Genomic DNA, 13,781 nt, shown 5'->3' with positions numbered 1-13,781 from the left:
CTATGTGTATAAATTATACAAATCGACATATAATTATGCAAATATTAATTAATTTTGGGTTTTATCTTAATGTTTATCGCGATAGATTCGAATTTACCGAAACAAATTGTTATGTTTATGTTTTGTGTGAAAGCCTAACCTATATCTGGATGCGTCGCGTGCCTTTTCGAATGGTTTAATATAGGTATGCGTGTTTATGTGTTTATATGCGAATTAAGATTTATGATTCGAATGCTGGTAGCGCTCGAGCACACCGCCATAATATAATAATCGGGCGTGGAGGACGAACCGAAGGAAGAACGCATTTCTTCTTTTTTTTTTTGCTGGAAGACAAGAGGTTGTAATGGCGATACACGGCGCAAAAATATTTATGTATCGAGTAGGCAAAAATGGGTGTCGCCTTCGTTAATAAATCCACTGCTGTACATCAACACTACAATTATAATTGTTTCTTTTTATTACTGCATGATGTTTATCGCTTGTGTTTTGTTGGTTGCGGAATATTTTTTTAGTTCTGAATTCACTCGTAGATGGCGTTTAAAACTTTTAATATTCAGCGTAAATTGATGCAATGTTAGGTAATAAAAGTAAGATTTATCCGTGGATGTGTGTCGTGTGAGGATTTCGAACGAAATCGAAAGCACTCTCGATTTAACTGCGCTCGCCTCTCATCGACTGATTTGCTCAAAAGCACCTTAGTCCACTTGCATACATTACATTACATTGCATTACATCTAGCGCACACATAAATAATACACGCATAAAATATCATTGATGCAAATATATTGACAACCATTACCGTGCGAAATTTACGCGCTCGCCAGATATTTCAATATCACTTTCGCGTGCGTGTTGTGTCGTCCTCACCGGTGAAAAATCCATCCTCGCCGTTCGACATAAAGATGTTGTCCACCAGCTTACTCTCGGTGACGCTGCAAGTGTTTTGCACGTTTTGCATTTGATGCTATATCAGTATGCGTATATCTTATAATGGCGTTTAGAATCGGTAGTATATAAATCGAAAGTGGACTGCGCTGCGTGGAGCTAACTCCGTAGGACGATTTTAATGTCAACTTATATCGCTCAAGACCATAATATTGCGAATCACGTCGGTGGAGACGTCGTTACGTTACGTATTACACGCGAGTCGCGCCATCCGCGTCTCCGGCCGTCTGTGTCAGAAGACAAGACAAGAGTTTTCAAATTGAATGGCAATGCCAATCGCCCAGCCACATGGCGCAGAACTACTTACCTTACTTACCTAGCACACGAAGGAGTCAGAGTCAACTCATGCGTTGGCTACAATCGTATTTTGAAAATATTGATTTTATTTTCATTCAAAATTTGCAGAAAAAACGCGATTTTTAATTTTAATTATTATTTAATTGTTTGAAATGACCTCGGTTTTCTTGGGCTTCCTTGGGCGTTCGTTACGTTTTAATTCTCCTCTTTTCCAGCCCATTATCTGCATTATTTATTAATAATTTTACGAAGTGTACCTCTACTCTTTGAAACGTAAACCGCTGCGGAGAATTTGAGCGTTTGCGAAAAGCCCCAGAGCTCGAAACTGATGAAGCTAGCGATCAGAAACCGAACGAGGAACATGGAAGGACGACGAGTTAATAAAACGTTTATGTTACACGTTGTTAAACTTTTTAACGCATTCGGATTTTATATTTTCGCATTTTCTTCTTATTTCGCTTCGCTTGAGTCGTTCTACAATGCGTAACAAATTAATCCGCACAAGAACATTCTAATCAATTCAGAAATTCATTTATTCTTCTATAAATCCGCAAATTATTAAATAAAAACTGTAAATTTTGCAGAATAATATTTTTTTGTTTATATTAAGTTGATTTAGTATTTGGTGATATTTTTTTAACATTTGGTATATGTATAGTTAAGATTTCTGCACATTTATATTCCTTTGCGATCTGTGCAGGTATCTTTCGATTTTTAGTATACAACTTTTTATGTGGCCTGCATGTGAGATGATGAAGGAATTGATTGCAGGCACAGGTTGTGAGTTTATAGTTGCTACAATGTTGATGCAAATGTCAAATTGCATTCACACTTCCTTTTATTCTCGAATCAAACACTTGTTTAGCGTTTTTTTTCTATCTCTCGATCTTTAAACAAATCTAAACACAAAAATGTAGATTTTTATCAGAATTAACATTTAACTAAATTAAACGTTTTATTATTGCAACAAATTAGACATTTCATTGAAATTAATCGCCCACACAACTTTTTCTTCTGCTCAATTTGGCCGACCTCACGCAGTATCAATTCATTTAATTTAGAAGTTAAAACAATAACTAGACGTTTGCAAAAATTATGTAACAACTAAATCCATCTAGATTTGTAGATTATAGTTGGAATCATCAGCCAATTTGGAAAATTACACAACACGTCCAATTTTATAGATCGTTATGTTTTAAAAAATGCTTAGAAATGCAAAATTTAATCCCGCATCATGATGCAACTTTTATGTCAACATTTTGATGTTATAACAGATAAAATCATAATCAGATTTGATTCAATTGCATGCTGCATCCAATTAGAATCAAAACATGCTTGATTTGATCAGATTTAATCGCAGTTTGGGTGTTTTTATTCACTTTTTCAGCGCAATTGAATTTGAGTGGTACTTGCATCACACACACGCCGAATATCGCTTTCAAGGTGTTATTTAATTAACGCGGCATTGAAAAACACTGGTAGTCAATCCATCACAACGTTTATTTATGGTTCTTGTTGTAACGTCAGAGATCGCTTTTATTGCGTTGCGTTCCTTCATTGTGACCACGAGTTTTTATTCATTTATTAATCGGATATTAAAATAAATTCGTCGACATGATACTAAATGTTCTCAAATTAATTTAGATTCACTTTCAAGTGTTTATTGGAGTTAGTTTTGAAGACACTCTATATTGTTGTTGTATTTTTTATTGATATTTATTATTTATCGGTTTAGATTTTATTGGCGACGTGCTATTTTAATTTTTAATTTCGATTTCATTTTTAATGGATTGTTATGTTGCCTGATTAGGCAAGATGTTGATTTTTAACAAGGAGGTGTTCATTATTACTGCATATTAAATTAGTATTAGGTTGATAAAATAATAAAATAATAACCGAAATTGTTAAATTTTAGTTGTGCGTTTAATTTCCTGGATATTAATTTTTATGGCTTTGATTTTGAAGGATGTGAATTTTTTAAATTTATTTTTAAAATTTTAACCCTTTTGCAACGAAAAATTATATTTTGATAGATTCTTTTCTTGTAGAGAATTTCTTCTAGATTAAGAATCTCCAATGCGTTCCTCTCTGTCGGTTTTAGTTTGCGAAATAATTGCAATTGAAAAAACTGAAAAAACAAAAGAAGTTCAAAAATTAGTAATTTTAATCACGATTTCCGTACTTTAACCCCGCGAAATTTATTCATGTTAATATTTTGTCTTGTAGAGAATTTTCCCAACTTTCATAATCTTCAAACCGTTAGGTTCTACCACGTTTAGTTTACGAGATATTCGCAATTAAAAAAACTGACAAAAACGAAAAAATGGTCTAATTAGCACCCTTAATCACGATTTCTGAATCTTTACCCCGCTAAATTTATATATGTTAATATTTTGTCTTATAGAGAATTTTCCTCACTTTCATATGCTTTGATCCGTTGGTTGCTATCGTTTTTAGTTTACGAGATATTTGCAATCGAAATATGCTTGTGTTACAAATTGCGTTTTTAAATCGTCCAAAGCTCTTCAAACGCTCAGCACCAGTAAAATCACTCGCTGTAACTAGTTTAAAGTTGTGGCATTGCACGTTACCAAATTTATCAACGTGTCATCACTCCAAACAAGCATTTCGCATTTTCGTGCAAACCGTGTGGTGTTTCCAATTCGCAGCACGTAATACCCGCTGAGAACGTGCGAGAAAAACGCAACAAATTGGGAGTTCGATGGCGATCACACACGGCCAGCCATTGATAACAAGTTGAAAAGCGTTTAATGGTCATCGCGCGTCGATAATGCGACTAAAACGTCGTGTGAGACAAGCCGGGCATATGGACGCATAAATCGTTGCGACACGCGCATCACGTAATCCGGCGCGACACGGCACGTCGTCCGCGATTTGTAATTAATTAATTAAGCGCAAGAGCCGAAGCGAGAGCGCACCATACTCGGAGCTGAGCATGCCAATAATGCCATTACTCATGATACCATAAGATAAACTTTTGTCATCGGATTTTTTACTTATTTTTCTTCCAACGTCAAAATAATTTAAGTTGAATTTCCTAGTTTTGGTTTTATTACACGTCGAATGAAAGTAAATTACGTTCTCACAACATAAACAAATCGACTCGGGTTGAATTTATGTCAATTTGTTTATTAGCAGCAATTAAAATAGATCAAAACCGTGCTTATTACACATTTATATTTCGCTCGGTTGCTCAACTCTCGTTATGGTTAAACTCAAAGGATATTAATCTGTAAGACAAAATTCAGGCGTGCATAGAATAGCATAAACGAGTTTTTGGCCCAGGCGCATGTTTCACAATGTTTATGCGAATATCGATGAAATATGAAATTAAGTGCGCTATAAAAGTCGAGCTTGTATATCAGTTGGTAACTTGCTTTAATTAGTCATTTTCGAGCGTTGCTTTAAGACTTTAAACGTATTTCACTAATGAACAGGCAGTTTATCTAGTTAAAATTGATAGGTAATGAAATACTAGATAAAATAATTAGTTTTAGATGCTTTTATTATGTTTATAAAATATGTAATAATAAATATAAATATTTTACATTCAGGAGGCCTGTTTAAATTGTCGAAAAATGAAAATTTTTAAGCGTTTAGCGATTTTCACGTTTTGTATTCCGACACGCGTGTTTTCTTTTATTGATTGTCTTAATATCGGTTTAATACTAATAATTAAACATTACACTATCCTGCCTTATTCTGATTAACGTCAAAATAATGCATAACCAAAGTTTTACTGTCATTTAATCGCCGCAACAAAAAATACACGTTTTATTAGGTAGACATCGCTGCCCATATGAATTTTAGTTTCAAATAAACCTATTGACATTTAACATTTAATTCTTTAATATAACAGTTTTTTTTTAATTTAAAATTTATACGTAACTAGCTTTATCCCGCGGCTTCGCTCGCATTGAATCCATCAAATAAATATTAGAAATCAATGAAGTTGTTTCCATACGCGTCTGTAGTCACAAAAGAAGTAACAATGAAGTAGATGGGCGGGAAGTTTAAAATGGCTGAAAGTATAGTCTATGGAAGTATAGTGTACAGTCTCCATAGTGTAGTCAATTGGATTTGATGTTGACGTAGCTGTCGGTAATACAGTGTGATGGTACTATAGTACTTAGGTTTGAGCTTCATTGCTGGAATGCTAGATGGCGTTAAAGTAGTCAAATAGCCAGATGCAGAGGTATTATTGACTAAACAATTTCTTTATTTTATTTAAAAAATAATTTTTTTTTATTAAATAAAAAGTAGCCTATAACCATTCGGGGACCACTAAGAATATGTGTACAAATTTTCATGATGATCGGTTAAGTAGTTTTTGCGTGAAAGTGTAACAAACATCAGGACTTTCGCATTTATAATATTAGTAGGGATTTTACATTCAGGAGGCCTGTTTAAATTGTCGAAAAATGAAATTTTTTAAGCGTTTCGCGATTTTCACGTTTTGCATTCCGGCACGCGTGTTTTCTTTTATTGATTGTCTTAATAATATTTTAATACCAATAATTAAACGTTATACTATCCTGCCTTATTCTGGTTAACGTCAATATAAAGCATAATCAAAGTTTAACAGTCATTTAATCGCCGCAACCAAATATACATGTTTTATTAGGTAGATTACCAACATTGCAGCCCATATGAGTTTTAGTTTTAAATAAACCTATTGACATTTAACATTAAATTCTTTAATGAAACAGTTTTTTTATTTAAAATTGATACCTAATGAAATAAAAGATAAAATAATTACTTTTCGATACTTTTTTATGTTTAAAAAATAAAATTGATGATATTCGCTGGTATTTAACACGATTCCACGTAAATATGGTGCAAATAAATCTTTCGAAAATACTAATAACATCTTTCCACAAGTCTTGGTCCATAAATCTCCCCGAAATATTTAAATATCAAAAAAACATAATGTTCGGTTGTGATCGTGTTCTTTAGTTTTTTTTCCGTGTGTTTTTGGCCAACAAAAGCAATAAAAGATATTCCTTTGTATAAGATACAACAGATTGAACATGTTCGCAAGTCAACAACACCACTAATCAAAGTCGAGCATCATCCGACACCGACGGCTCGAAAATTGCAAAATTATACGCTCTTAATGCTCGTGGAATTATACTAATGCGAAGATTAATGCGTAGACAACAATACAACACACACACATCTCGAAATTCCCAAGACAAAGCTTGAATTCACGATGTTTTAAAATTTTATTGCTAATAAATAAATAATTTATCTGCAATCCCTTTGGGGTGAAAATTGCAGCATGGACTTTACGAGTTTCAGCTTGTAATAAAAGTTTTAATGTGCACTTCTCCACTTAAACATCGGAATATATTACATTAGTAAATTTTAGTTTTCTGTGTGCCATATATGATCATCCAAGGTCGATGAATGCCAATAAATAAATCTCCATTATAGGTTGCGATTACAAATTGTCGAAAATTATTCGAATAACGAATTAACGCCTCGACGAGACGGGTAACATTTGACTTTGACGTTTGGGATTAATTTTTTGGTAATCGACGAACTTCGAACATGGTTAACACTTTCAATTTCAATTTTTTGACTATACAGATTGTTTAGAACTTATATTATCGTATTTATTTTGTAATAATTTAATGTGTTTATAATTTTCTGCGAACATATAATGGATAATAAATTAGCATAAATTCGACACGGAATAATTCAGCGATTTAAATACTCAAACATGGCGAAACCCACGCAGAATCGCCACGAAATTGATTTTTCTGTCCATAATTCATGGCGGAAAAATGAAGCGGATGTATACGAACGAATTAATTATTTCTACATATATACATGAGCGTGTTTATATTTTATTTACGTGCATTTAGATTTATTTCTAGTCGGGCGGTAATTTATAACGCGTCCATAATTGCATTTCATGAATTATGATCGACGCTATCAACGTGATTTAACAATAATCGCAATGCGCGGCTCTGTGGATTGTTGTTGCTCTTTACCGGCGCGCGCGGCGTTGTTAGCGAGATGCCGAAGAGCTGTGGGCGGCCAGCCAGAGCCCACAAAGAACGCTCGAAACGCCGGGGCAATAAAAAGCAAAAGTTAAAGAGCAAAGAATCGAATCGGAATTAATGCCCGAAACACGCCGGACGATAATTCAAGAGGCGTTCCGCTATAAATAATTGGTTAATGTGTGCTTATACCAAATGATGTACAGAAAAAAAAAAACGAAAATTTTTCAAAATCATAAACATTTATTAGAAATTATTTAAATTTTATTTTTTTAGATGTTTAAACACACTGTATATTTTTTGTATATTGTTGAGGAAGCTATGACTTAGAAAAACGGAAAGTAATCTAAGTAATATACAACTAGGTAATCATAAATAGTTAATATAAATATAATGCAATAATATACATATTCCACGTTCAGAGGGCCTGTTTAAATTGTCGGAAAGCGAAAGTTCAATTAACCGTATCGAAATTTACACGTTTTGCATTCCGGCACGCGTGTTTTCTATCATTGATTGTCTTAATAATATTTTAATACTAATAATTAAACATTTCACTATCCTGCCTTATTCTGATTAACGTCAAAATAATGCATAACCAAAGTTTCACTGTCATTTAATCGCCGCAACCAAATATACACGTCTTATAAGGTAGGTTACCAACATTGCAGGCCATATAAGTTTTAGTTTTAACTAAACCGATTGACATTTAAGGAAATTTATTTGATTTCTTTTGTGAATTTGATTTGTAGCCCAAAGTTTGATTCCTTTGTAGTCTTACAACTTGAGTTACAGTTAGATTTGGAATTAGAACTGGAGCTCTGAAGCTGCTGCCGTGCTGTGCTCTTAAAACAGTTAGCCAAGTTGGTATCGCACACCTGGCTTTTAAATTTATTCGTAAGCTCGTTTCTCGCGTGTCGCGTGTGTGTCGACTTTTTGCGCATAATGCGGAATTATTGTTTCGTTTTTTTCGCCGTCGTTGTATGCATAACCGGCCTCGTAACTTATTATATTTCATATGTCCGCTTCAGCAGATAGAATTTCCATGTTAAATTGGAGTCGGGCGTTTTTTTACGCTTGATTTGTCGAAATAAGTATTTCATTTCAATAATTGTAAAAGTGTGATTGTGATATTGATATTGTTGGATTTAGTTTCGCATCGTAAAGTTTCAAAGTTCATTCAGGTTGGAAATCCAAGCAGAGGAATAGTTATAAATTGATTTACTTTTAAAATCTGCGGATTTTATCAATTTAAAAGTTCAGTTAAAAGTTTTTATCCAATTGGACGACTTTCCGATGTTGGAAACTCGTTAAAACTTTCGGTTTTAATAAATAATTGTTTATTATTCGATAAAATGCTAAAATAAAACAATATTTACCTCGTATTGGTTGTAAAAAGTGTTAAATTGCTTGAGTATTAAATATAGAAAGTGATTAAACCACATTGATAACAAAAGAAAGTGCTGGTTACTATTTTTTACCTATTAGACAGTTATTGTTTGTATAATAATATTATGGGTTTGGTTTCGGTGAAGAGAAACTAGTTCAATGATAATCACAGAAATTGGCGATTATCGCTAATAATGCGCACGTGAAACAAAGCACGCTTCATTAATTATCAGTACAGACACACGAAAAAAAGCAGCCCGCATGTTGAATTTCTCTAATTTCCATTCACCAATAACATTTCGAAACGAAGCGCGTGGACAAATTTTCAACGGAATTCAATTGATGTGATTTCCTCGATTCGAACACACCTTTTGGCTTTCGGGTGCAAGCGCACACGCCGCTGCTGGAGTAACGGTTCTCCCGTACAAGAATTCACAGATCGCCTCGCGGCTTCGGCTCGGCGTCGTCGTCATCGCCGCGCACCGAAACTGGAACCCGGCGAGCAGTGACTCGTTAGGTACCTACTACCATTTTACCTTTTATTCCCTACACTGTGTGGTGTAGGTATCGGCACGAGTTAGATGCGTTCGCGATGCACTAGATGTGTCTCTTCTCGTGTTTCGTGTATTTACCTCGAGCGAGCTCCGAAGTAAATGTACAATACATGTCTGGAATACCGATGAGGTGGCAAGAGAAGTGCCCACCGTGTTTGTATCACAAAGAAAAAACAATGAAAAAGTCACGTATTGCACGTTCTGGATCAAGTTTTGATTTTTTTCTGCTTTTTTTTTTTGCTGCGCATGCGCGAGATTAACCTAACCAATACCGTAGTGTCAAGTGGGCGGAGCACCGGAGCATATGTGCAGCATTAAAATTCAATTTAAACGTTTGATTACTGATTTACAGCGATTATTATTAAATGCAGGTCATCACAATAATATTGATTGCATGTGCGCGTGTCATTTAGCAATTAACAAGCAATTTATTCATGTATATCGTATTGTGTGCGCGAGTAGAAATCGATAAATCGCTGCAGAGACCTGAAGAGATACTAATATTTTCCCGGCGGCTTTAATTTTTATCAATTTATTTATTACCGGTCATTAAAATCACGCGGTCGGTGCGCACGCGCTTTGAAATGCAGAATCCAATCATAAAATCTCGAATTTCTTCGATTAGAATAATAGAATGATTCAATGAATATTTAGGCACGAGTTGTTGTGGTGCGCCGCTAACCTGTAATTAATTAATCGAAAGTTAATTTCTTATATTCATATAGGTAGATATTATATTCTCCAATGAATGTTTCTGTGTGTGTTTGTGAGTCTGTGGCCGCTGGTGCATGCGAGCATTTATACAATAAGTGTTCTCTTGCGCGAGAGATCTGCCCACATTTTGTCTTGCGCGCGCGCCGTGATGCATTCGGTTAGTTAGTGTCTGGCGTTTAGTTAACTAAACACACCACGGTTGTTATTATCGGGTATTATGTGGCATGTTAGATCTAATATCTTGCTGGTAATAATATGCATGTAAGCAAGCATCTCATTTTCTCTTATTTATTAGGCATTATTGGTTGCCTATTAGTAAGTACTATCATTTAGATAGTTGCGCATGCGCGTGATCCCATGTAGGCGGAGCACCAATGTACTTTTTTACGTGTAAAACTCTTTTTTCCACTCACACACGTGCTGTAATATAATAAGCAGTTGCATAACGGCACACACAATATTCCATTCAATATCCGATGGCTTTTTATTCGACGCTCAGATGTGAAAATTATCTATTAGCCGCGTATTTAAATTGCTTTTGTTTGCGGTGGCACTACACTTTCGAAATTGGGACATTAACTGAATAATCTCCTAAGGGCACACGCTGCATAATAGTAGTTATTTGTTAAGATATTAAAAACATCGATTAATTGCTTTATTTCTTACTGCATTACGTCATATTTTTGCATATAATGAGTGTAATTAATATTCTCGAGATTAATATTCCAATTGGTTATTGTTTTATTTTCTTTTCAAAGCGTCTTACCTCATTTTATCTTGAATTTCTTTTATTTGAGTTCAACTTTATTACGGCTTACGAAACGTGCTGAGACTATCATGAGTTATAGTTATAACATAATTTAATCTAATCTAATATAATATAATAAACACTGTAATAACGCGAGAAGAGGCGCATTATTCTAATGCATCCAGCACACACGATGGCAGAGTGCTTACGAAAGCGTTTTATAATTATCTCTCGCGGCTCGCACCGATATATAATATAATAATATCGCGGCCAGAACCGCTAAAACTAACACGGCGGCCGCCCGCAATTACTTGCGATGTAAAATGTTATAAAACGCTCGGCGTGCGCGCATGAGACTATAAAACAATCAGGCGTCTTTAAACAAGACGTTATGAGGCGAGAAGAAGCGCTGCATTTCTACAAAAACGAACTCTCATTACATCAAGATGATACACTGGAGATTTCTTTGTTCCGCATTAGGTGCAGAATTAATTAAGAGAAATTATTTATTATCCGTTTATTTAGCCATGATTCCTCGCAGCAGTGGAGCAGCGCGGTTATAATCGCTTTTTTTAATTAAATGCACTTGCATGCATTCATCATATTTTACCGCTCTCACAAGTATTTAACTGTTTTCTTGAATTATTGCTTTTTAATTAGGAAACACTATTAGCATTATCATTCTTATATCGAAATAATTACATTTAACGAGAATATTTTTGAATTTCGCGCTTATTTGTTACGCCACCTGGTGAGTTGTAACCGTACTAATGTATGTAGGGTTGCCTAATTATAAAAATTCGTTAGTGGTTGTTACTCGTAAGTTTTTTTTTTTTGTTTAAAAGTGTAGAACCTTAAAATCTGCTTGAAACTTGTCAAGACACTCGAAATTTTCCGCTTGCACCCTCACCGAGTACGCTTGATTATTACACAGTGGCAGCGTCGTCAAAATTTACATCCGCCGAGTGAAAGAGCTCAAAGTAGAGAGCAAAAAGCGCCTGCTTTTGATATGAGTTCTGCGTATTCATACATTTCACTCATTCATGACTCTTCATTCATTACAATCGGCTTGATTTGAATTGAAATTGTTGACGCACACTCGAAATGATTTAAACACTCGCTGCTCGCTGCTGTTTAATTCAAGTTTCTGTTTCAGGATTATCTTCACTTGGAATATCAGTGTCCCAGGCAGTCTACAATATTTTTCTCTTGGTGCCAGTGAATAAAGGTTAGTTAACAACAATAAATTTATTAATTTATAAATCATATGAATATACTGTTAATTTCGAGATTGTCTACTGCTTCCATCACGTGAATAGTCGTAAGATTCGCTACTACGATTGAAGCCAACAGAGTTAAGCATTCTGTCGGTAATGTAGAGCACATTCAAGGTTTGATTATCTTTCGTTGGGATAACATCTAGACTTTGTCCTCTTGGAGACCGGGTAAAATCAGGACCGGTTCTATATTTTGCGTTGATCAGGTCATCTAAATTGAAGATTTCGGAGCTTTTCGCTTGAGGTTGCAGCTTAAAAGGTTTCGGAATCTTGGAGGGGGTATGCTCATGCTCATTTGTTTCCAAAGATGGATTCAGATATATTCGAATATCTTTCTTTAAATTCTTATACGCCATTATTGTTTGATGAGCATCTTTTACACAATCTTTACATTTTGCCTTGAATCTGGGTTTGGAATAAGTTGAAGAAGGGAGGGGATCAGTCTGTAATTGTATTGAATATCTGAATATGTAAATTTAAGTAATTGCTATTACTTACACTCTTCGTTTTGGTTTTGACCTTTTTGGGATAATGACAAGGAGCTACCGGGTTGATGTTGGTGTTAGTAGACTTATCACTATTACAAAATAAGTAATCCAAAGAGGAACCGGCTGGTCTAGAAACAAGGGCCTTTTTGGACTTTGGTGGTTGACGTCTCACGCATTGGATACCTTTGGATATGCTTGATGTTATCGTGGCTAGATCGCTATTTGTTTGGGTTTTTATTGTGCGAAGGTCAAAAGGTCGAAGTGTTTTGGGGAAAAACGTACTGTCCCCAGTCCCGTCTATTTTTGCAAGGAAACTGCCCACATTAACATTAACATCATCTTTGCAATTTGTATCTTCATCACCATGCTTGCAATTGCTCTTCGTCTCTTGCACTTTTGAACAAGCAGGGGTTTTTTTAGACTTGTATTTTGAATGAGTCAGATGCGATTTTGTTTTCCTCTGAGACGATGACCTAACCCTCGTTGGGTCCAAAACTAATAAATTTCTGCCTTCCTCCTGTTGTTGTTGTTGTTTCAGTTTAATGATTCTCCGATATTTATTCAACATCTCATGATCAATTTTGGCTTTTGACGTTGTTTTGGGTTGTGGGCAATTAAAAGGGTTGTAAATGACCAACATAAGTAATATGGAAGAAACAATGAACTTGTATTCCGTCCATGGATACTCAATCCGAGGAGCAGACGTTGAATTCTGCATGAAAATATAATGTGGAGTGGGTTGTGCTGATCTGTAACGGGTGATGAGGTCATGATGGTCGGCGGCATGGATGAAAAAAGCGTAGACGATTAAGAGTGACGTATTCCAAAAGCAGTCGACAGTGAGGCGACCTTTATCGCTCAGCAGGTTGTAGAGAATTTTGGCGATCAATGCAATCGAGACGCTTGTTGCCGGCGTTAAAATTTCGGCTCTTTCAATGCGCCACAAACGCATACAGAGGAGGAAAATGCAAAATCCATTGATAACTATCCAGAAAAAGACCTTAAATATCAAAATTATTTCAGTATTTCAACATACTTACTGGAAACTGATAAAACTGCAACGTTTCGATGCATTTTGAAGCGTTTTCAAATAACCCAACACAATCACACACACATTGTTAATTTAATCTGATAACATCAAGATGTTACTCACGAGGATCGTTGATTTGCGCATGATAAACGTGATTCCTATGACATTTGTAACATTATTTGACTTCATCGTGGTTGTCATGGTAATCATTACACAAGCCCACGTTCAAAAAATTCGAGATAATTAAGTTTGATTAATTAATCGCCGGTTTTTCAATTTTTCGAGGTGTAATTTATGCGCTGGAATCAGA

The 13,781-nt window shown here is 35.1% G+C and overlaps 2 protein-coding genes across 6 annotated transcripts in view; one reads left to right on the top strand and one right to left on the bottom strand.

Moving 5' to 3' along the window:
* Prosap (SH3 and multiple ankyrin repeat domains prosap) overlaps window positions 1–13,781 on the top strand; it is a 55,690-nt gene that overhangs the window by 6,058 nt on the left and 35,851 nt on the right. For 2 of the 3 annotated variants that reach the window (XM_065302535.1, XM_065302536.1), the window contains exon 2: window positions 11,833–11,904. The exons of the other annotated variant lie outside the window; for it this stretch is intronic. The gene's annotated coding sequence lies outside the window, so the exon portion shown is untranslated. The remainder of the gene's footprint in view (window positions 1–11,832; window positions 11,905–13,781) is intronic. 3 annotated transcript variants of the gene reach the window in all.
* On the bottom strand, window positions 11,910–13,760 carry LOC135791940 (uncharacterized). Of its 3 annotated transcripts, none has more exons than XM_065302544.1 (3): window positions 13,595–13,760; window positions 12,452–13,441; window positions 11,910–12,358 (listed from the first exon to the last, which is right to left on the bottom strand). In XM_065302544.1, exons 1-3 carry the CDS (start codon window positions 13,679–13,681, stop codon window positions 12,341–12,343), a joined length of 1,095 nt encoding a protein of 364 aa, XP_065158616.1. In that variant the 5' UTR covers window positions 13,682–13,760; the 3' UTR covers window positions 11,910–12,340. The 3 variants fall into 3 exon arrangements, with proteins under 3 accessions (XP_065158616.1, XP_065158614.1, XP_065158615.1); XM_065302542.1 differs by having other exon boundaries at window positions 11,910–12,396; window positions 13,595–13,687; XM_065302543.1 differs by having other exon boundaries at window positions 11,910–12,396; window positions 12,452–13,425; window positions 13,482–13,680.

The sequence above is a fragment of the Atheta coriaria genome, unplaced genomic scaffold, assembly GCF_025399875.1.
Source record: "Atheta coriaria isolate IRGN ID8LTWV9N9 unplaced genomic scaffold, Caltech_Dcor_3.1 hic_scaffold_5_pilon, whole genome shotgun sequence".
NCBI lineage: Eukaryota > Metazoa > Arthropoda > Insecta > Coleoptera > Staphylinidae > Dalotia > Dalotia coriaria.
The sequence above is the reverse complement of the archived record's forward strand: the minus strand, read 5'-3'. Positions and strand labels throughout refer to the sequence as shown.